Source organism: Ciconia boyciana, chromosome 1 (assembly GCF_034638445.1).
Source record: "Ciconia boyciana chromosome 1, ASM3463844v1, whole genome shotgun sequence".
In the NCBI taxonomy this organism is placed as follows: Eukaryota; Metazoa; Chordata; class Aves; order Ciconiiformes; family Ciconiidae; genus Ciconia; species Ciconia boyciana.
This window is the reverse complement of record NC_132934.1, coordinates 94,087,074-94,111,448: the sequence shown is the minus strand read 5'-3', so window position 1 is coordinate 94,111,448 and position 24,375 is coordinate 94,087,074. Positions and strand designations below refer to the sequence as shown.

At 41.9% G+C, this 24,375-nt stretch overlaps 1 protein-coding gene and 1 long non-coding RNA gene across 2 annotated transcripts in view; one reads left to right on the top strand and one right to left on the bottom strand.

Annotated features, from left to right (window-relative positions):
* Window positions 1-24,375, top strand: part of LOC140646992 (uncharacterized) — a 52,580-nt gene that overhangs the window by 7,525 nt on the left and 20,680 nt on the right. The window lies entirely within an intron of this gene.
* LOC140646982 (lymphotactin-like) lies at window positions 9,056-13,044 on the bottom strand. The gene is made up of 3 exons (XM_072851348.1): window positions 12,897-13,044; window positions 10,183-10,300; window positions 9,056-9,435 (listed from the first exon to the last, which is right to left on the bottom strand). The coding sequence occupies exons 1-3, from the start codon at window positions 13,042-13,044 to the stop codon at window positions 9,330-9,332; spliced, it is 372 nt and encodes a 123-aa protein (XP_072707449.1). The 3' UTR covers window positions 9,056-9,329.

Sequence of the window (24,375 nt, the reverse complement as noted above, 5' to 3'; positions counted from 1 at the left end):
TACAGCACCTACAAATTCTGTATGCACAGCAGCTCCAAAAATGAAGGTTAGTTTTTCTTAAGGTAGGCATCCAAAAATAGAAGCCACCCCCATCTCCCCCTGGTATGCGGTTTTGAAAAGAATGAAGTGTAAGTGTCAGAAGGCCAACAGCTTTGTAGTGACTGCTAGTGAAGTGATGGTGATCCTAGTCATTATTCCTCTCTTCCCCATACAAGTGTGTTCTGCAGAGGGAACGCATGAGGATTTACTATGATGGACATGACAGCCTAAAAGTCTGGGCAGCTCTTGCTAAGAAGCTTGTAGTATCTATGAGCATGTTCTCAACTCATGCTGCAGGAACCAGCCTTCTAAGAGAAACCAGGAAATGCCATGAGCACTAAGGGTCCACATCTATAATTCCATTTATCTCCTTTTTTACCTCCTGTCATTCACTTTTCTGATCTTTTTTGCCTTTTCTCCTTCTATCTTCCTCCCACACTCCTTTGCCACTACTGTTTTTGCCTGTCATTCTCTCTCCATTTCTTCTTTTCATGACAGAACCAATCCATCTCCCTTCTTTTTACTCCTTGCAATTCTTTTCCCTCATAAAGGGTATGGCTGACTGCTGCGCCTTTAACACTGGCTTTTTAGAAAAAGCCAAACTCACCTTGCAACCAACAGCAAATTCCTTGAAAAGTATCCTTGCAACATGGTCTCCAAGCCATGTTTTTTTCTCTCTTTTTCACTTTGTTTTTGGCAAGATCTCTCTTCTTTAGGATGTTAGTCAACAGAACTATTAGCTACCTTGGTTACTCCTTTAAGCCTTGTCACCTCTGCATATCCCTTGTACTTAACAAAAAATCCCAGGGTATTTTTCCACAGACTTTCTCCTGCATGTGTCTCTCCCCACATGGGAATGTTTTATAGCAAATTATCCCTCCCAGAAAACAGAAGTACTTGGCTCTGAAAAGCTACTAACAATGCTGCAAACAAGGAAGATCAGATATAGAAGTATTCTCCATGAAATCACTGAGAAGAAGCAGCAGCAAAAACAGTGGCAGTAACCTCGGGGCATGCATGAGTCACTTCACGAAAAAGTTAGAGGCGTCCTTGGTTTTCGCTTTCCCTTGTATTGTGAATGTGTATTTTTTGTGCTTTGCATTTTAATGGGTTTGCATGAGGCTACATGTGATCAGTTTATGCCTGTGATTTTTGCACTCTCAAGTCTATGCAAAAGTTTTTCTTCCATTTGTGATTATGCACACCACGCGAGAGCTTCAGCAGCAGGCACGGTTTGTGGATTCGAGTCTATATCACATCACCACTAGTAAATAATGGGCAACAGTGGTCTTAAGGTCTTAACTGTACAAGGTCAGGAATAAGACTTCATGATATAAATCACTTGTACCCCTTTGTCTTGAATGCTGTTTTTGTTTCCACTGTCCTCACATCTATAAAATATTTATCAGCAAGATAAGAACCCAACAAAAAGGTAAGATACATTGTCAGAGGGATGATGGACTGATAAATGAGGATACTAGAAGATTAGGTCTGTATAGATTAGAGAAGGACAAATAAGAGGTGAAATACAAGTATGCACAGCAAAAAGGGAAAGACTGTATCTGAAACTGACTCAGGAATCTTCATAGAATGTCATTAACCCATGCAGCTTATTGCTATAAGGCATCAGTGAGATTAAAAGACGTTTTCTATGCGTATGGCTTCAAGATTTCATACTTACAGAAGAGCAAATAAGAAATTTCTAAGGCACAGAAACTCTCCTGGCATTAAGGTGGAAGCCCACCACTAAGATGAATCTCCTGTGTAGGCAAGTTATGCTGTAACTGCCTTCAACAGGATTTCTTGCTGGTTTTATCACATGAATCAACTCTGACTGAGAATGAATCCTGAACTCACCAGACTGCAAGTGCAATGTGGTTGGGAATTTCTGTCTTCCTGTTGGCTTGCAAATTTGCATGTCACTTTGTGCACAGTGAAGGTATCAAGCCGAAAGATGACTAAAATAGCTGTGGTGTGGAGTTTCATTGCTGGTGGCTTCTGTGTCAAGGCAGACAAGAAAGTGATAAACACAAGCCTCCTTTCATGGAGGTTATGTACTGTTGTTCAGTTGCCAGGTCCTGGTTTTGCCAAAAAAAGGTAGTGGAGTCGTGGGAAAGGGGTACTTATGTAAAAATGTTAATCCTGGTGACAGAGAACCACCTCTTTACTGTCCATTATCTGTTAGTAGCCCCCCCCGTGAAGGCCTTTCTTGCTCAAACCCTGTTGTGGCTGAAGTTCTCTGAATTAAGTTTTATTTTAGCCTGTTTTAATTTAGCTACTTTTCTGCTGTACTGTGCTGTCTGTGGTTTGAACATTGTATGTAAAGAGCCCCACAGAAGCACAGAATGACACTGACCAACAGACCACTAACGAAGAGAACATGTGTCAAAGGAAAGCTAGTTTTGTTAATGGAAATGGGAATGAGGTGGCCCAATCATAGTGGCTGTGTAAGCCAGCGGTTACTCTCAATGGTATCTTTAGAAGCAGCTCTTGAAGAAGTACCACATGTCCCTTCTGTGGGGTGGGACTTGTCAAAAGTTTAATGTTTTCTCCTGACCTCCAGAAAGCCCAGGCTGATACCACAAAGTGCTTGGGCTGGCTGAGAGAAAGTGCAGAAGACACACTCTCACCTGCAGAACATAACCATCTCCACAAGTCACCTTGCTAATCACGGTTTTCAGTAGGGGCTTTGTTAGGCAGCCACAGGGAAGTTTGTGGGGCTTCAAAGCAAAACATACGTTTTAGAGAGTTTGTGAATATGTTCATGTAATTCCAGACCATCAGCTGAAGTCCTGAGATCTCTTAAATGATTTTTGAGATGGGAAAAACACCCAGCTATAGTTGTACTAAAATCTTTAGCTGTAACCACAAAGCTTCTCCCAAGATTTTCTCTGAATGAGAACTGTTTCTTATGGTTGTAGTTTTAAAGACTGAATTTAGACATTCTTGAAACTTTCATTCACTACAAGTAGTCACAATAGGGAGGAATCAACCAGTTTGAGTTTAAAAAATGAAGTTTACCCCAGCTGTTTTTCTCCCATTGGATGATTTTTCATTTAAAAAGTTAAATCTGAGCCCATAAAACATATGCCTTAGAGTAAATTTTTAATAATCATGTTACTAATTTTATCCAGTGAGTAATTACCACTTCACTTTTTTCTAGCATAATAAAAATCTAGAAATGGAGATATGCAATATTTTCCTGATTTAGTTGCTTAACTTGATTGGTATCATTACAGCAGGTCCTTCTGTGTAGACAAGGTATCCCTCATGAGAGATGCTTATGCTAGAAGGCCTTAATAAATCAAACCTGAACTGGCCAGCACCTCATGGAAAGCACCCCAAGGGTAGTACCAGGTGAATCAGCAACTCATAGCATGGCAATTTCTGTTCAGGGTTTGTTTATAGACAGGGTTAGGATGACCCCTGAGGTAGGTTGGATCCCTAGCAGAGCCATTTTCTTCTCACACTGCACAGAGAGGCACTAGGCAATTATGACTTGAGGTTTTTTGTGAATCAGTGAGGTTTTTTGTGAGTCAGTTCCCCAATACACTGGGGAATACTAGGGTAACTCTCTAATGGTCTCAGAGCAGCGGGCATGTTGGAGCTGGCACCCTGGTGGACATTAGGCAGCAGATGGTAGGAAACAAGCAGGTATTTTCCCCACTGAGAAGCCTACAGAAGCCTCATCTTGCACACGTATTCATGTGCATGCACAAACACAGGAATGCACATAGATATATGCACCCTTACTGTCACTTTCCAATGCCTATCTTTCAGGGAGACTCCAAGTCCTAGTGCTTATTCTTACAACAAACACTTCTTCACCTCATGGTTCTTGAGGAAACTGTAACCTCAGTGTGGAACTGAAAGGCTCAGAAACCCAGAGAGAATGAAAAAGTTATCAGAATTATTTCAGGTGTTACAATTTCTAAATAGCTTTTGAGGTATTTTTTTTCTTCAGTTTTTAAGGGCTTAATTTAATGCAAGAAATATTCAATATGATACATAATAATCAGCCCAAATCAAGTGACAGCCACTGCACAAAAATGAACAATTAAGCAGAGCAGGACATGAGCTTGTATTTTTGGAGTCCTTTTCTTGTGTCTTGTGACAGGACCAGCCTCTTTCTTTGCATAACAAACATCTAGACTTTCTTATTCTAAGCCACAGCCAGACAGGAAGGAAAAACAAAACTTCTCCAGGAAAGGGCCTGCTGTGCAACCCCATTTTCTGTGGTCTCTTTAAATGAACAGAGAGACAATAATTTTAAAGGCAATAAGCAGGGATTGAACGAGCACATGCTCTGGAACTGTCTCAAATGAGCCTCACAAAGTTAGAAGGTTCATTTAAATTGCAATCCCATACTTGGTTTTGGGATAGTTATTTACTGTTTTGTACGACAGGCTTCTCAAACTCCCTGGAGATCAGGTGCTGGAAAGTGTGTCCATGGTTTGCTCCGGTCTAGATGCTCCATTTTCTAGATGGGCTCTTTTATGGGCTGATGTATCCTATTTCTAACGATGGTGAAGTTATTAGCAGAAGGGTTTTTTTTCAATACTTCCTTTCCTGTTGGGAATGTAGAAACACACAGGCAGATTGTACAAATATGGAAACACCAGTTTTTGTCAGTCTGAACCTGCTGGTTCAGTTGTTTTAATGTTTTCTAGGTTAGAGGGTGAGAAGGATCAGGTGAAATAAGTTTTCTTCTCTGCTTTGGCATTAGCTCTTTGTTGCACAATTTCGCCTCTCTCTGCTGCCTTTAACTATCAGGTGAAATGGGGGGGAAGGTAAACCATGACATGACAGCAGAATATTTTTTAAATCTTCTGGGCAGCCTCTGTAGGAGTTGTCCTGGCAGGTCTGTTCCCTTCTTCTCAGATCTCCTAACAAAAATACAAGTTGTGGGTGGATAGCATGGGGTGGGAAATGGCAGACAGAAATAGCTCTCAGTGTTAGTAAGGGCACAGGCATTGTGGTAGGCAGTAAGGGGAGTCAGACGGGTGCCCTCAGAACAGGTCAGGTATTGCTGCAGGAAGGGTATTGCTTAGATGTACCTAGAGAGCGGATGGGCTCGCTGGGGCATGCAGCAGTGGTGGAGCTGATCATAGAGCGTGCTATATTCAGTTTTATCATGCTGTCCAAGTCAAATGCCCAGCTAAAATTTGTATTCTGAATGATATTGACAACCACTTGCAGTGTAGTAATTTCAGATGTTTTCAATTTGTTGATTCCTAAAAATTTGCTAGTGGAAGAGTATAGCTTGGGGCTTCCAGGTTTATGGCACATCTTTTAAGCTTCTGTTTCCCCAAGGTGAGGAGAAACTTACCCTAGCGCACATGCCACAGAGCAATGATGATAACTCAAGGGAGCAGGTGAGCTGCTAAAAGTCTGTGACTTATTAAGGACTTCATGGCAGCTACCTCATACCACTTTCTCCTGAAACAACCCCCTGTCACTCCTTTCCTATTTGTTACTCTCCTACCTTTCCCCTCACCTTCTCCTGTACTGGCTTGCCATAAAATTTGAATTAGTGTCTTCTGTAGCAAACCCCAATAATTTGGGTTAAGTAATCAGTTCATTTTCAATTTAAAATATAAGGTTTAGCTTTCCAAATGTGGTGCGTTGTTCCACAGGGATGAGAGAAGAAAATATTTGTATTTGCTGAATTAACATGCCTTACTTGTCATGTCATGTACCAGTATTTGGCAAAATACCATCATTGATGCATTAATATTTGTACATCGGTACCCAGTCCTCCTCCCTTTTCTTCTTCGCATGTAGGGTCTTGAGCAACCTGTTAAAATAGGTGATCAGCTGATGAAAACCTCCAGTGTAAAGCAAAGCACAAATGATAGTCAGAAGGCATGTAAAAAACCAATCAAGGAATATCCCAGCTCATCACTGGGGGTTAGGGATTGAATGTTGTAGTAACAGTTTCCGGGAAAGCTGATGGTCATTGTAAAGCCTTAACTTTCTAGGGCCTTAATTATAAATAAGCAGTGAAAAGAATACAGCTGCAGTTACGTAAAGTCATTGTCTAGGAAGTATACTTTTTTTATGCAAAAAGCCAGCATGCCCGAAGGGATGGGTAGTTGTCCTGTCTGCCTCTGTTGAAATTAGTGAAGCTGTGAATACTTACACAGGTCGAGGGTTTGTCCACTGTGCTCTCTGCTGTCTTTCCCCTGTGCTAAAGATCTGAACACGGTGTATCTCTTCAGTCCCTTTAGAAACTGTGAGTGGTGTGCGACAGAAGAGAAATGGCTGACTTGTTTCAAATATTGCTGCTCCCTGGTCTGCCATGTGTATTTGGAAGGTCCTTTCTGGCAAAGTGGCGCACAGATCTTACAAAAGGAGTCAAAGGAAATCAGTGTTCGTATTACAGGTTGCAATCTAGCAGAGGATGAGCAGGAAGGGAAGCAGTCACCATGAGCCCCCGGCTCCCTACCTCACTTGGAGAAGAAATGGTGGGCAGCCAGGTGTAGGGAGGACATCAGTGCAACCACAGCCCCAGATTTTCAAATGTACCTTGAAGCCTAACTTCCTGTTTTTCTATGTGAGATGTTTCCTAAGGATGTTGGAGAGACCGAGACTATGGTTCTTACTTGCCTCCAACACAACAGCAGCACTCTAGTTCTTCATTTTGCACTTTCCTTTTGTGTGTGTGCGTGTGAAAAGGAGGTTTAATCATATTTTCCATTCTTTCTAAAAAGCATTTTGAGAGCCCCAGGGAAAAGTGCTAGGCAGGAGCAGTTCCGTTAGAGATAAGGTTCCAGATTATACACAGCTAGAGATGACAAAAATAGCAGACAACTGGGACCACAGCAAGGACTGGGGTAAGGAATGGTCAGGGAAAGACAGGGAAGTCCCTGGGGTTTAATGGCTGAGTAGGAAGAAATGTTGAGAGCACTGATCAGCCATAGTAATTAACTCCCAAAAAGTGCACAAGGATCATTACAGATCTTGCAAGGTATAACAAACAAGATGTAATTATTAAGTAGGATGATTCACTCTTAAAAATGATTATTAATCATGCTATGAACTGTGATGAGGATGAGCAGATATAAAGTATTAATTGCTATGTGATCGTTAGTTAATATATCCTCAGGTTGTGATAGTCCTAATTAAGAAAAATTATATTCACTTCAGCAAGATTAATTCCAGGATAAGATACTACTGAGTATAAGCAAAGGCATTAAAATTCTGCCTGCCAAAAGCATGTTAGTTAGTTCTGGTCCTGGATGAATTTGATCAATGGAAGCTGATGGTATTCATCTGAGAGAGCTTACCATAAAAATGCTTTCATAAGTGACCTGGTTTTGTAGCCTGCTGATGGTCTGATGATGCTGAAGGGAACAGAAGTGTTTCTGTTGTATGTAATATGAGGGACTGTGACCTTGAGATTGGTGGTTCAGAATGAATGAACACCAGTTTATATAGTGCCGTACTCCAGAAACATCTTATCTCAACATTTCTTTCTACCTGTGAAGCTCTTCTTACAAAGTTTGTAGCAACAACTATTTTTTTCTGGTGTAGTTGATATCGAGAACTTCAGTAAGGAAGCATTACTCTGTATACTGGAGGCTCAGTAGCCTGCCTTGGCTCTGTTCTATAGTGTGACACGTACAGTCATCCTTCTCTTCCCTGCCTGAGCAGTAGCACTGCTTTAGAACCTGTCCTGGATAGTGAAAACTAAATGCGTTTCCCTACGCAGGACTGAGCTATGACAAAACGTGAGCCACAGGAGACAAATTCTGCCTGCAGACTTGACCAGAGCAGTGAACAGAGTAACATGATCTTATTTCTATAGTGTAGTTTGGAAGTGCTGTAGTTTTGTGTGTATCACTAAGAGGTTATTTGCAATGAAAAGCTCATAGTTTAGCAGCAGTGCAGGCTACACACATGCGGTAGTATGAGAGGAAGTTTATTCCTGGAACCGCTCTGCCTATAGCTCTCCTCCACCCCTCAAGTTCCTCAAACGCCAGTTTTTTCTCTCTCTGCCCAGAGCTCTTCCATGTCTGCTTCTGATAATGTAGGGATCATCCTAGTGTTGTATGAAGTCTGACTTAAGTACCCGAACTTTTGAAGAGGTATTGCCTGAAATATGGGCTTTACAGCTGAAATATGGTGTAGAAAGCTCAGAATCAGATTGTTTTTGAACAATCTGAGTGTAATGAGTTGGCAGTAGTGTCAGCTCTAGCTGGCTTGCCCAAAAGTTCTCAGATTCGTGCTGTCATCTTGGTACCCGTTTCAGCGGTCTCCATCTGCATTACATACAAGCAGACAAACGTACCATTTGATTCCAGGTTTATAGTAGCTTTATTAAAATTCAAAACCTTCTGTTAGTAGAATTTATCAATTTTAAAAAATATTAGACATTTACATATACATAGTTCTCTAGAGCAGGGAGTTCCTATGAGTTTGTGAAATACAGATTCCAGATATGGTTTCTTCTTGCTTATTCAGAGAAAAGCAAAGGAAAAAGTAAAACAATTGTTTCAGGTTTGTCTCGCATGGGGGTGAAACTGAAGTAACTTCACAGAAGTCAGCGGGTAGGATAAGTCTTTCCCAGTACAACGCTGAATAGGGTTACATTCATAGAGTTACCCTGAATTACTCCAGGTCATCCCTTAGTGAGAGTATCCATACATCATCGTGGACTGAGCTAATAGTGCAATACTGTTGTCCTGGTTTCAGCTGAGATAGAGTTAATCCCGGCTGGGGCTAAACCACAACAACTGTGTATAAAAATAGAAAGCCCAAGGATCATCTTCTGAATATTGCACTGATTAGGAGATAGCCTGAAGCATGAGATTAATTTACTTATAGATTATATAGGTATGAGTAAACATTAAATTATATAGCACCTTCTCAAACCAGCACTCAATGCAGAACATTCTGACCTCCATCAGGATGGAGGTCTACACTCATCCAGCTCTGTGGGAGGTCCTCTTCTCCCCTACAGTATGTGAAACTATCTGCCGTTCTTCCTTAAATGCCATACTGGTCAGGACAACAAGGATGAGAAGATGTCTATAGTCAGTTGTAAATAAATATTAGCAAGCACTTCAGAAAATGAAAAGTGTAACAGAGTCCAGATATAAAATGAAGAAGTCAGCAGATGTTCAACCAGTGATGAACAGATTCTGGTGAGTTCATGTTTGTTCAGAGATTTTATTGCCAATTAATAAATAGGAATTAAAAGCAGATACTAAAGCTTTCTTCCCTGTTATGTGCAGCACTGATGATGATTCCATTTAGTTGGCCTTAGGTGCTCGCCTAGGACAGGATTATTTGCCTTTGGTGGTACGTTTTTCATCTATTTTCTTCATAGCAGCCTGCACCCATTTCTGATCAGGGCTTACGCAGATCTTGATACCTCTAGTGGTGAGAAACCTATAGGAAGAAAGAAAGCAAACCAGGCGGCCATTAAATTCCAGTCTCCAAACCCAGGTTTACTCTTGGTTTTTATGCAGAACATGAGAAACAATGTGGTAAAATCATATCACATGCTGGAGTTTGTAGTTGTTAGTTGGAATAACAGCACTTAGTAACATTAGTTCCCTATTTATGGCATAGATATGTATGTAACATACATACATGGTCATGTGCATTTAAAAAAAGGAGCATACCTGATGTTCTGAGATTTTATATGAAATCATGATGCATATTTAGCTCCCAAGAGCAGATGCCAGATTCAATAAAAATGCATGCTCGTGAGATCAAAAGACCAAACACAGCTCCTAGCAGGAGTCAGAGTTATCCCAAACTCTTCCACATGGCTCTTTCCCCTTGGCTCAGTTCAGTGCACTGGACTTCTGACTGCTCTACCCTGACCCCTCGCTGAGATTTTTCCCCGCTTTCTGGGCACAAAAGCGGGGAAGTGAGATTTCTGGCTGTTCAGTGAGATTTCTGCCAGTGTTTGTAAGCAGCATTCATCTCCCAGCTCTCTGAGGCCCTCCCCTCTCCCTCACTCCCTCAGCTGCCAGGTGACTACTTCATGGGGGAACTTGAAGGGTGACCTGAACTAGCCAGATTTAGTGATTTGGGCCATGAATTGTCTTCTGATGCCCCTTCCCTTTCCAATAGTAGCATGTTTGCATAGACAAGTCTGAAGGTGAACTGTGCGCACTGGATACTTACATGATGGCATTTACTGGAACTCGTTGTTTTTCATAGCTGACAAGCTTTCGGATGTTCAGTTGCTGTGTAGACAGACTTACACAACTGAATTTGCGCATGGGCTGACTTCCAACGCTCCCTAGAAGGGGAAAAATAGATAAATGACAAAGGCAGTCAATACTATATTAATATTTAGCCATAATTACTTAATAAATTATGAATTCCAGCAGATTTCCACTTGTGGTTAGAACATGAGTGTCTCATGATGTACAGCCATAACACCAGTTATACAAGAGGGCTTAAGGTATTTTTGTGATGCATCCTACCATCTCTAAAGTGTTATTGCTATTTCAGTTAAGATACTAATCTTCACCCATTCTCCTGAACAATTGTATAATCGTTCTGCCCCTAGGGAGTCACTGCTTCAATAGTAGAAAAGGTATTTGGCATCATTCATAATTAGGTCTATATCATCTGCAAATAAACGTCCATATGGAGTAGCACTTAGAACCGGCACCTTTACTGGGTGAATTTCCAAATGCCATCTGAATGTGGATCAGTAATTCCCCCTACTTTCCAAGTAAAGGAGAGGAAAGCAAGGCTACTTGTCTCACACTGGACATCCAAAACTAGCATTAAAAAAAAATAGTTGAAAGAAAGGGAGGTCCATCTGCCAGAAGACTAAGTACTTGCGTACTCTTACTGTAAATCTGGTTTAACAGGCAATGGAGTGCTACTTAATCCTCTCTTTCCTCCAACATTTTCATACATTTCAGGGAAATGCACTGGTGATTAATAAAGAGGATCACAATATCAGTGTAAAATTCTCTGGGCAGTTGTTACCTTACGTGATGATAACTAAAAATGGGAGCTTATTTGAGTGAGATGGAGTATATGTATGCATTACTGGAAGCCGCCACTTGCTAGTTTCTGGTTTTCTCCCACCCATCAAAGACCAGTTTGGGAAGGTGTGAGGGGGACAAACAGAACACTGCTGTATTCTGAGGTTTCTGTTTAAAGAATTTATAGAGAAACTGGCTTGAGAGAAGTCCAAAGCTGTTCAGGTACAACTTGCTAAATATAAAACCTGCTTCACATAATCTTGTTATCTGTGAGCTTTTTTTTGTTTGAAATAATTGGAATAGCTGAGGCAAACACACATCAGCCTTTGGAGAAGCTGTAGCATAGCCAGTGCATGGGTACTGGCAGAGTTGCTAATTCTTGAATTTTGTTTGCCTGAAGGAATATCTCTTCTGATCTTGCTTTAGTCACGAGTAACACGATGTATTTTTTGATGATTCATTACAAATATTTATCTTACTACCTCACTCAGACTGGTTTTCAAAATGTGGCATTAAAGAGCTTAAAGATAGTCAAGCAATCCTTACTAGTCCTGGAAATATTTTCTCTACTACTAAACTATCTCCAGGGAATGCATGCAGGGAATACCAGCAGAGTTTCTCTAAGCCTTGGAACAAAACCAAACTGCTCTGCACCTTTAACTACCCTTTTTTTCTGGTGGGTTTTTTTTTTTTTCTTTATCATTCTTCTTTCTAATCCTTTTTCTATCCCTTGCACACCACCTCAGTGTGCTTTCTTAGACTTGGTGATATTTATGGCAAATTATACAACCTGGAGAATGATATTACAAATTGGCAGTCTGTGATATGAAGCCGCATGTTGCTGAGATGAACAGCAGTAGCGTTAATCAGCGTATGAGAATGTAGTGTAATCTAGCTGTAGAGGCACTAGGTCAACATACTCAGTATGTAGCTACATAGTCTTGTGAATGCTTAGCAGGTCTCAGTTTGGTTTTGGTGTGGTTTTGTGAAGATGCCTTTTCTGTGTGTTTCCCTTTGCATATTTTTGTGGGTTTGCATATGTCTTGCATAAGAGTGTTTTCTGTGATTTTTATGTGTGTGTTTGCATGAATCTGGTTGTGTATAAGAAGACATGCTCACGTGTGTATGTTCATGTTTTTGCATGATACATGTAGCCTAATCCAAAAGTCACAGACCTAAACGTCACTGTAGACAAACTTACTTAAAGCATGGCTAATAAACATGGCTCATCTCAGTGCTCATAAATGGTTTCAGAAAAGATGTTAAACTGTATGAAATCAGGAAGAGAGAGAAGACATTGTATAAATCCATTGCTTTCCTTTGCAGATTTTGTTCATAATTTGCCTGTCTGTACCAAAGTATTTGGCTAGAAACAAGCAAATAGGCAGTATGTGATACAGAACTGGAAGAACTTTTTAAAATAGGGACATTAGAGGGATTAAGGCTATATAGTTAGAGAAAGACAAATAAAAATAATATAATAAAAATACATATAAAAGTAGTATATCTGGAAAAAGAAAAAAGTACATCTTATTCAAGAAATATTTTTCATAAAATGTTATTAACCTATAGAACTCATTGCTATATGGCATCAGTGAGATTAAAAGACATTGTGTCTTCAAATTGCATGATTTTGAGAGAAAGAATAATGCAGAGAAACCCTTTAAGTGTTATAAGGCACAGAAACTCTCCTTGCATTAAGGCAGAAGCCAACCACTAGTTGAGAGGACATCAGATGAAATCTCCCATAAAGCTGCCTTTCTTGCAGTTCTGATCTGGATTTCTTGCAAGTTTTATCTTATGAATCAGCTCTGGCTGAGAATGAATCCTGCTCATCAGACCACTGGTGCAATATGGAACAATTCCTGTCTTCCTCTTGGATTGTAAACTTACCTTTCACTGTGTGCACAGTGAAGATGCCAAGCCAGAAGATGACGAGGATAGCTGCAGCGTGGAGTTTCATTGCTGGTGGCTTCTTTGTCAAGGCAGAGAAGAAAGTGGCTATCGTCAGCTCTCTTTCACAGAGTTTATATGTTGTCATTCAGTGGTCAGTTCTTGTGTTCGCTTTTGGGACGTCATGGGGGGCGGCTGACTATAAGTGGAAAAAACAGAGTGGCAGTACTTTTTCTGGTGACAGTGAACCACCTCCTTTCCCCCACCTGTCCTTCACTAGCCCCCCTGTGAAGGCTTTTCCTGCTCAAACCCTGCTGTGGTTGCACTTGCTTCTGTGTTCTGAGTGGGGTTTATTTCAAGCTGCAAAAAGTGAGAGCTCTTGTTCTGTAGTGGAAACCTTTAATAAATGTTCCTGTCCTTTCACACCTCAATTTAGAGAGCTGTAGCTAAGCCGCTCCGCAGAGGCACAGAATAACATTCAGAGTTATCTCTTTGACCAGTGGACCACTTAAAAGGAGAACTGTGAGCTTAAGGATGATGGAAACAGGAACACCTTGGCTTTTTCCATAGTGGCTGTAGATAGTTGGTCACTTTAACACGTAGCTTTGGAGGTGTATCACTCTTATTTCCTACGTGTGGTGGAGCTTGTCAAAACTCTTCTGTTTTCTCTGTGATTTGATAAGGCCAAAGCTGATACTACTATGTGCTGGGAGAAGGAAGAGTGAACACCCTTTTACATACAGAGCCAGATCCACTAGTCCTCCTGCCAGTCAGGCATAACTAAAATATAACGGTTGCAAAGAGGAATAAGAGTTTATAAAGTTTTTGTTGGTGGTGGTGGTTTGTTTTTTTTTTTTTTTTTTTTGTGGTGTGGTCTTTCTAGTATAAAGAATGGAGCCCAAGAAAGTAACCAGGCAATCAGAGAGGCACAACTTACAGGAAAGAAGAAAAAAGTTCATTGCACTTCCATGTAAACATGGTGTTGATAACAGGTCTGTCAACTTGTTCCAATTGTACCTCTATGAAAAGTGTCCTTTTTTGCAGTCTGTGCTAGTCCTATTGCCCAGTTTTAGGTGTCCTTTCTACGTTGTGGTAAGGTGGTCTGAGTTACTGGACAGCATTGCTACATGCCAGCAGTTTTGCACCTGCAAATATTTTTCAACCAAGCTGTGGACCTCCAGGCCACACATGAAGCAGCACCTGAGCTGGCATCATCGTCCAGAGCCTCTGAGCAGAAATTTCCTCTCGTGCTTTACACTGTGGAGCACTTCTGTGCCCAGTAGAAAAAGCCATGCTTTGCTAGGGCCATGGAGACCCAGATGGGCCTGGTGTGAATCGGTAAGCACCAGGTTGCTTGATGCCCGAGATTGTAAGGCAGTGGTGTAGAATAGCTGTTGGTGCAAAGCCTGGAGCAAGTGTCCATTCACGTGAGTCTGAAGTTATCCCTGCTCTTACCTCCAGGTCTCGCCTCAGCTGGTTACTTCCAGTTTTCCAAATTCTTGATAGCATCAGTGTAAATTGCTTTGTATGGGGAAACGCAGCATGTGGAAGTTAATTCCCTAAGATTCCTCAGGCAAATTAAGATCGAGCTAAGAAATGAGCTCAAATACTTGACTCCTAGGCTGTAACGGCTGGTCTGTAACCTCAGGAGCAGTCTGTAGGTCTTGCAGGTAGAGGATACGCTGCTTGGTTTACTTGTGTATACATGCACATTCTTTGTTCCTTTTGGTTTGATTCTTTCATCTTACATATACCATGCAACCCAGGGAAAAGCAATGGTAAAAGTAGACAGTAAGCAGGTGTCTAAGGTACTTGCTGCTTTACTTGCATGCCTGCTAAACCCACTTGCAACACTAATGTAAGTTGCAACAAAATGGAAGCCAGAACTTCAACCAAAGCCCTTAAAAGACATGCCTGATGCCACACAGGGGAGTAACCATGCTGACCTCAGCAGCACTAATGGGAAATCTAATGTTAAGTTTGTGCCCAAGCAGTGTAGCAGCCTGGTGTTTTGCTGAACGCTGCCTGAAATCACTCTTGAACGAAATATTCTAACTTTTTGGTACTTGGCAGCTATGAGATGCAAGATAGCAACTTTGTCATTGATGGTAGAGAGAAGTTTTCTCCCCATTAAGAGAGGAGATGCTCCCCCACTTCTGCTCACTAATATGATATGTACATGTATGTATATACTTACTGTCTACAGCTTTGAGAGGAAGGGTCACCAGCTGTATTGAGCATGAGCCAGCTCAGAAGTCAGTCCTTCCCACAGAAGCTTCTGCAAGTTGTAGATTCATCCCTGAGGTGCTGTTAGAAAGCCTGTTGCTTCTTCAGTTTTCCACCATTCTTACGGTGGGATGGAAAAATTGCCAGGTGGCAAGTTTTTCCCCCCTTCGTAGTTCTCATTTGCTGTGGCCTCCTGGGCTGTTGTTCCATGTAGCTGGCTTATGTCCAGTGAAGTCTGTGTTTTGGGGAAGAGTTTTGTGGGCTGGAGTCCCACAGCCCTGTCTGTGGGTATTTGGTGATCTCTGGTGTTCTAATGTTGTATAAGGCTCATTTTGCACATACTCTAACACCAGTGTGCACTGCCTCTGTGCTGCAGCAAAAGCTTAGTGCAAGATGATCAGAGGTATGGTCTTTCTGTTTTCTTGCTGGTAAGTCATATTAAAAAGACAGCTAATAAGTGCCCAGGGTACTTTTCTTATTAGTGCTGCTCAGCTCTGGATAAGTTGAATGCTAATGATACTTGTCCTGGGGCTTGACTGCCTCTTGTATGGCTCACTCATCACAGGCTGCTTTCAAAGCATTCTGGAGTAAAATGATAATTTGCAGCTTGTGATACAGCCACAGACAAAACAGTATGATTATGGAATTCCCTAATAGGTTGTAAAGTCTGAATTGTGGATAAAGATGACTAACTTTATCACCATGCTTCCCAAACCTGTGGCTACAGGTACGATGTTGTGTGCGCCATGAGAGCCGCCCCTTCTCCTCCCTTCCACATCTCATGTTTAACACACGCACTCTTTGCTGAGAGAAAGCAGGTGCAGACAGTGGAATCTGCAGGTATGGTTGTGTAGATGTATCAATATTTAACCTTTGGAGCCTGCTCGCGTGCAGAAAACCACAGGCTTTGAGTTAGTCTCCTAGGCTTCCTATACAACGTGGGGAGAGGCTGGGACACACAGCCCTGGGAGAGGACAGCAACAGCAAGGTCCTGCTTGAGGAGTTCAAGGGCTCTCCTAAGCCCTTCGGCCCCTGTTCATGCAGAGCAGCCTGCCTCCATTTTACCACATGGCGGCTGGGGCACAGAGAGGTTAAAGGACATGTGGGACTGCTCACGCACAGCAGGAGGCAAAGTCAGGGCCTGCTCTAGCACAGCTCCTAACCAACTGCTGAATGCAATCATTTTCTTAATTTTTAACAAGGTCAAGAAATTTTTACTGAAATAATTGTTGTATATACCCTGTTTCACATCAGCAGCCCTGCTGAAGGAAAAGAAATATGCCGTGAGCAGAGTGTTGGGCCTAATATCAGAGTTTATTACCAAGGTAAAGAGTCTGAAGTGTTGCATCTTCTCATACTGTCGTTAGCTTTCAAGAAAGAGAGGGCAAGATCTTCACAGGTAAGTAAATTCTTATGCACTCCTAGAAATAAACATCTTTAGTGAATGTGCAGCAGCTCCTTGAACTTGAAGATGTGCCAGCAGGTCACTATCACTTTTGAAGACTAAATCAGGGCATTCAGTGACTTTAAGAGGGGACATAAGAACCTCAGCTTAGACACATCAGTATCTCAGACAACTGTTTTTAGGGTAGGAGATGTCACACTCAGGAGATACATGTCTGTATTACCTACAGAAGCAATATATGCATGTATCTTATGCTGGACATAGTAAGTGAGCGAAGTTAGGTGGGATAAATCTGAGCCTAATGTATTTTGGTTTTGCATTGTTTCTTAACATTTGGAGTGCTGGTTTAAGGATTACCAGCAAGTGACATCCAGCTGTGATATTTACATGACTTTCCTTCCCCTCGTCTTCCTTTGTTTTTCATCACTTTTGCTCTGTAGATTTCATGCTGATTTCATAGGTACTTCTGGCATTTAATTTCACTTTCTTATTGACATGCTGTTGTCTTTCTATTTGTGCTTTCCCACCAGGCTTGTTAGGTCACGGTCCCTAGTTCAGCATACCTTAAACTATTTACTTACTTTGAAACTCACATCTGAATTCATGCCTGCTAAGCAGCACAAATTAGGTATGTAATAAAGACCCAGTGAAGTCAGTATCCCACTTTAGTACCCGCTTAGTTTTTTTGTTAGATTGGTGCATTGAAGTATGGTCAGATAACAGCTGATGACAGAATTAGCGTGATTTAGGAAGTTTCTGTCCCTCACCTGGAAACAGAAGTTTATGTTCAGTCTTTTTCATTCGTATTGTAATGGAGTAGAAATACACACATGTTCAGTGCTCACATCTCAGCTGAGAGACAATGACTTTCAATCTAATTTGATCACTTAAATCACATTTTTAATAACTACTCTGTTTTGTGCTGGTTTTGGCAGAACTCCTCCTTTAGAAATGTAACCCTGTTAACAATACTTTCTCTTAATCATAATAGAGTTTTTGCTTGTAGACCATCTGTTTCCACTACCGTACTGCCAGCTTTTCCCAGCCAGCCTTTCCCTCGTCCTGCTAACATGCTCCTCCCTTGATGTATTATGTGCTCTTAAATAAGTTAGTTATATCAAAATCTTTCCTTCGGTCATCCAACTTGAAGCGTTCAGATACATAAAATTAGACTGAGAATGATTTGGTTTGAAAGGGACCTGGAACCAAACATAAAAAGGCTACTCTACACTCTACAGTCAACTCTACAGTCAGCTGTATGCAGGCATGCACTTGTTTTGCTGATGTTTTAAGCTGACTCAACATGAATGTGGCATTCTCCATGTAGCAGAGGTCTTTGGTCTTTCTTTCATTCAGTGTTGTTTTGTTTTGTTTTCAATGAGCAGTTATACAGTCACACAAAAGTTTGCAAGAGGAAGACTCTGATCCTCATCTTTATAATCTTAGTTAGTCTTGTCTGTTTTGGTTCTTTGTGAGATGCATACCAGGAAGCTAACTGAACACCGTGCAATGCTATTGCTGCAGAGAATCACAGAGGTGACTATAGTCAAATTCTGTGAAGTTTTCTAAATATTGCACATGCTCAAACAAGAGACAAATAGCTTTGGGAATTTGTGGAATATTCTCAGTCCATCCTCTTGCTTTTTTCTTCCTTGTTTTGGGTGTTTTTGTTATTTCTTTTTCTGCTTTCTCTTCCTCAGCTCTCACGTAAAACAGAGAATGCAGATTTTGTTTAGTGCTTCTTTCTGTGCGTGCCATATCTATAGGATCAAGGATGTGGGAACCGAGTCTTATTCTGTTAGTCTTCAGGAGAAGAAACAAGCCTATTGTGTGAAAAATAAATATACTTCTTGGTTAACCATGGATATCCAGTGTCTGTAGGCATTGGAGATGGATCTGAACCAATATGTTGCTTCTGGGTAAACCTGAGCTTTCCTCAGAAGACTGAAGAAGCTCAGATGCTTATGTTTTCTCAGTGGGGACAGTTTCCTCAACTGTATCTCATGCTCTGGAGAGAGCCCATTGGCCAGTCCTTATGTGCTTGGATTCCTTTGCTTCATGATGGTCATCACAGGAAATATGTTGATGAGCTAAGGTTGTTAGGGAAAAAGGGGAATTACAGGTATAAGAACACACATCAGTGATATTTGTATGCCTCACTCTCATCTGTTGTGCATCCGCTATTATTTACTAGTACACAGACTTTTTCTTATCACTTCCATTAAATACTTTTGCAGTCATATCTGTTTTAATGAATGTTTGAAGTGGGGACTATGTAAAAGAGAATCTCAAATAAATCAGCAGGTTCCAGGCAGCAGAGCAATAAGCAGAACCAGTAAGCCTGGATTCAACTTTCAGTCCTTTATCTGCTAACTTCTCTTGCCTCCACCCAAGAATTATTCTAACTCCTCAGCATGTGTTTTCACTTGCCAAAGAAAACCGTGCACGCTCTCCACATGCTTGTGGCTGTCTAGTTCATGTGTGGTGACAGACCTGCTGGCTAGTGCCAAGCATCGAATACCCCTATTCTGCTGGCTTTTCCCCACAGTAGAGGCACCATGTTGAGTCTTTCTCCTGTTCAGACACTGGGTTTTGGAAAATTCATAGGGATTTCTGCCTTTTGTTTAGCATTGGTAGAAATTCGGCAGTGGATTAAAAAAAAAAATTAAGGTAAGACAGATGAATAATGCAAAATTCCTTTTTTGAAAATGTCACCTTCTCTGAACTTCTGAAAAGGGAATCCTTGGGATTGATTTCTTCTTTTTTTTCCCGACATAGATGATTTCTAATAAATGCATTTGTTTAAAACAATAATACTTGTAAGCATTTGTCGTGGTGTAGCTTCAGTCAGCAACTAAGCACCATGCAGCTGCTTGCTCACCCTCCCCTCCGGTGGGATGGGGAAGAGAATCAGAAGAGCAAAAGTAAGAAAACTCGTGGGTTGAGATAAGAACAGTTTAATAATTGTGAAAAAATATTATAATAATAATAAATTGTAATGAAAAGAAAAACAAGAAGAGAGAGAGGAACAAAACCCAGGGAAAAAACCCAAGTAATGCAATTGCTCTCCACCTGCTGACTGATGCCCAGCCTGTCCCTGAGCAGCAATTGCTGCCCCCCGGCCAACTGCCCCCAGTTTATATACTGAGCATGACATCGTATGGTATGGAATAGCCCTTTGGCCAGTTGGGGTCAGCTGTCCTGGCTGTGCCCCCTCCCAGCTTCTTGTCCACCTGGCAGAGCATGGGAAGCTGAAAAGTCCTTGGCTGGTGTAAGCACTGCTTAGCAACAACTAAAACATCAGTGTGTTATCAACATTATTCTCATACTAAATCCCAAACACAGCACTATATTAGCTACTAGGAAGAAAATTAAGTCTATCCCAGCTGAAACCAGGACAACATTTTTAATAACCAAACCTTCATAAGGTCCTATGATGGAGTTTAACAAATTTGACAAATTTTAATTTGCAGTTATGGTGTTAACCCCTATGGCTTCCAGGAAAAAAAAAAATAATAGAGAAGGTAGGAAGAGATAATTCCAGAATCTTTGCAAGAGAAATCCATGGATTTTTTTTTCGATGAGGATATTTTTTTCTTCCTTCAAAGAGAGTTATAATAGCTTCTGGAATAGGTACTTTTCTACTTCATCTCTCAGATGAAGAACTGTCACACTTTCTAACCACGCCACTGGTGAGGTACACTGTCTTGCTTCACACTGGTTACTACAATCTGACAATTTTGGGCCACATCCTGTTCCACGAAGTGTTATAGAATTTCTTAAAACTGGTCACAGCACTTGATCCTCATCTGCCCTATGAGGTGAAGCTTGGTGCTCATGCAGCTGTACCCATAAATGGATACAGACTGAGAAGAAGTATTTTCCTTTTAGTTGGCTTTTATATTTCCTTAGCCATTTGCTCAGTGAGCCCATAACAGCAGGAGAGTCACTGTGCAAATGAAGGTTTAAATGAGAGGGGCAAGGAAAAAAGAGCTCAGCTCACAGGAGCCTGCAGCAAACACCCACTCTTGAAAATGTTCCACTCTGAACTTTCTAGAAGAGAGTCCTTGGCGTTTATTCGTTCTCTGGGTTTTTCCCCCTTGTAATGACTATGAGTATGAAAGCATGTGTTAGACAAATGCATTATTCACCTGAGCTCACTGCAGTGAGTGATGCAATGTGGGAGACAAGAGGGGATGGGAAAATTCCCTCCCTCCCCCCTCAAGTTAGCATTAATTTTATTCTTTGCAGTTTCAGAGATCAGGCTGTGACTGTTAAATGCTGTTTCACTTTTCCTTTGCAAACTACTTTTATCTCTCACTAAGGGCTGCAGAAACCCCCACCGTGTCTAAGACAGCAATAAATTAAGAGCTCCCTCCCATGGTTATCATATTTCTTGCACTTAATTCAGCTGATTTCAGTGTGGTCATGGGCCACTATATCCCTGCACCATGGTCAGCATGGCCCCATGTGTAGCATTCCACCCAGTCTAGCAAAACATGCCAGACCTGGTGAATGCCCTCACTCTCTTCTTATACACAAAACCAGCCCAAATTAGCCACATGTCCCAGTGGCCAGTAAGGCTACCTGCTTGTGCCAGGTCTAGTTTCAGATTGTCAGTTTGCTCTCTGTGCACTAGCTTATTTACTGATATAGGACACTGGTTTCTTCCATCCCCTATACTGCCTTCTTTGGGATAAACAATTATTTTCCCTGTTTTCTACACAGAATGAAAAGGAGGTTACTGGTATGGTAATATCAAAGGCATACATGGGAATAGGTGACCTAATCTCTGCTTGATGGGGCAGTTGGTACTTTAGAGCTAAGCAGGTATTGATGCAGCCCCAAACTAAATGGGACCAGAGTCAGCTGATTGTTGCTAGTTAAAAAATTCGGGGACTGCCCTGCCTGTTTATCCCAGTCCTTACCTCGCTCCAGCTCTTCTCTCTGTTGGTCCACCTGTGAGCTATTTTGCCTCCTCTCACTATATGCAACCAGCAGATTCACTGTAAGTAATGACACTGCTCTTGCGTAGCACTTCTCTCCTGAGGTTCTCCAAAGGTTGTAAGAGTATTGGAAAGTATAATTAGCTCTCCTATCACAAAAGAGAAAACAAGTCTGGCAAAATAGAGAAGTAGTGCTGTAACAGTGCACTGTTCCTCAAATTGGCTGTGGAGAGGGCGTTGTAGGTCTCGGGCACCACTTGTCTTTTGCTGGATTCCTGTGTTCTATCAGGGGATAGAGCTCTGTTTTTCAATTAGATGTAAAATAAACCATATGGCCTAGGTCTCAAAGGCATTAGGAAATAGCTACTGTTAAATAAGTAGGAGATGGACTCTTGCCTTGAGTTAGTAGCATTTTTCAGTTGCAATTTACTATAGTTATTAATGTTTAGGTAAGATTTGTATGTATGTTTTATTGTTTGGCAGTGAAGCCTACTGGAGGCGTGCAGATCTGGTGCTCCTTGCAGAACTGCAGGAGTTCCCTCACGGGGAACTAGAGCTGGGAAGTTTGCAAACTCTTTGGCTCTGTCTCCAAATTTGTGCCTCGATCCTTCCATCAGAGACTTAGCTGAGCCTCACAATAGTGATTTGTTCTTCAGCCTTGAAGCACACTCATGCTCCCACCTGATTTCTCTTTTCTTCTATGCCCTGTGACTAAGTATATCTCATTCCTGTGTTTTTTCTTTGTGAGGGAGCACAGCTCTCATTGCAAATCAACTTGACAGCTCATCAGCTGGATCAGGGTCCAAAGCTCTGCCTAATTTCTTTAGGCTCTTGTGTGTGCATTTGCTTCTCCTCTGAGTGGGGTGAGACAGGTGGGTCATGGAGGCTGCTACCCCTTCCTTCAGACCTTGGTTTATAATGTAGGTAGCTTATGCAAGGAGTATGGGCCATGTTACAGTGCCACTGTGCCATCCTCCTACAAGGTCTCACCACCTCGGTGTATGGCAGGTAGGTACAAAGAAAAGGGAGGGAACGTAGAGCTTTCAGGGAACATTGTAAAGGGGAAGTGGCTGGAGGTAGCTGCAGTCTAGTCCAGGCAAGTCATAGTCTTTCGTGGCTTATCTACACGCTTATTACCTATTCTCTGGTGATTTAAGCTTTACCTCATGGGTAGAAAAGGTTGAAAGGTGTGCCATGAACACAGGGCCTTAAACCTGGGAGAATTAGCTAGCCTGAGGAACCAGGGGAAAATAGAGATTGCAAAGAGAAGAAACTGGCAGGCAAGTGTTAAGCCTCTTCTCCTTGGGCAGAAGTGTTGGAGGGAGGAGAGAAGAGGAGGGAATTTTCAAGGATTTAGAGGCTTGGTTGCCTTGGGGAAATGCACCCTAATAAAATGGATTTCAAGGGCAACCTGAGCTGGCTTATTTTATTGTGAGGAAAGAAACTGAATGTTGTTGGCCATGTCGTGAACATCCCCCATTCTTCCCAGTCAGGGACTGGAGAGACTGATCTTGGACCTGCCGTGGCCTGCCGGTACTTCACTGCCAGGTTAGAAGGAGGTGCCTTTTCCCAGCAGCTATTCTCTGCAGCAGCCTTTGTCTTGCAGCAGGTCAGGCTAGGTGGTCTGCTGGTCCTTTCTGGAAAAAAAAACCTGCCGAAAACCATTTCCCCTCAGCAGAGCTTGACTTGCAGCAATTCAGGTTCAGCTGACTTTGGGCATGAGCTTGCTTAAGCATCTTCATAGTAGGGGGAAGGAGGATTGAGTTCAAACAGGTGAGAATCAGCTTTTGTGCCTTCATGATCCTGATGGCTGTTGTGCCTTGGAGGCTCCCTGCGCTCTGGTTGCTCTGTGTGGGTAGCTCTAGATGGAGCCCAGCAAGGCAGGAAACTGATGAGGCAGAACAGAGGTGGTTAAAAATCAACAGGGTGTACCAGCCAGACATAATGTGCCATGCTCTCAGAAAGGGACAGAAATGACCATCAGGGCTGGTTTTTCAAGACCTTAATTTCAGGTAACAAAGCCTGACTATGAAACTCCCTCTTTTTAGAAGCTGACTGTTGAGGAGCATCTACTTTTGAGTTTTATTTTCTAGGCCGTGTGTTAAGTCTGTTTACAGGCACAGTTGCGCAGTACAGAGAGACCTGTTCTCCTTTGCTTCTTCCAACAGCAGGGCAGAATCGGAAGACTTCCTACAAGCTTGAGCTTGATAAGCTGCCAATACCTACTGAAGCATAGTTAATTCCTGCTTGAAATTGGGCTGGACTGTACACCAGCACCAACACCAGCTTTGCCTGCCTACGCTGCCACTGTGCAGCCAAATTCACTGCCCGCTGCCAGCAGCTGAACTCCCCAGCGCAGACAAGGTCTAAGTAACGCAGTGCAGAGCAGCAGGATCTGTCTGCACATCAGACTCTGCAGCGCTGGGAACTCTGAGCGGCAGAAGAGGGTTCTCTGGGCTGCTTCTAAGGGTTGTGCAAAATGAGACTAAGGAAAACCTGATAGCGGATTTGGTTTCATTGTGTGGAGTCTGTTTCCCAAGGGCAAGTTTTTTAGGGGTTAGCATGTTGAAAGGGTTGCAAATTGCTGCACTTGAATGATTCTAATTTCTAGGCCAGAGCATGGGCAACTAATTTGATTTGGGCAGAATAATAAAAATAATACAGTATTTTCCTTGATGAGTTATGTCATGATCTTATTTCTGAATGAACTGGATGACCTGTACTGTCTTTCTAAATACTTCTAAAACCCCTTTCACTATAGACTTGACCTGCTCCAGAGGAATTTTTTCTCATTCCCCTCAATATGATAATATGAGATCAGGCCTGCTTGGTGCAGTGTGAAGAAGTGAATGCGTGAATAGCACTTACACAAAGTGCACAAAGGGTTGCACATGTTTTGTCA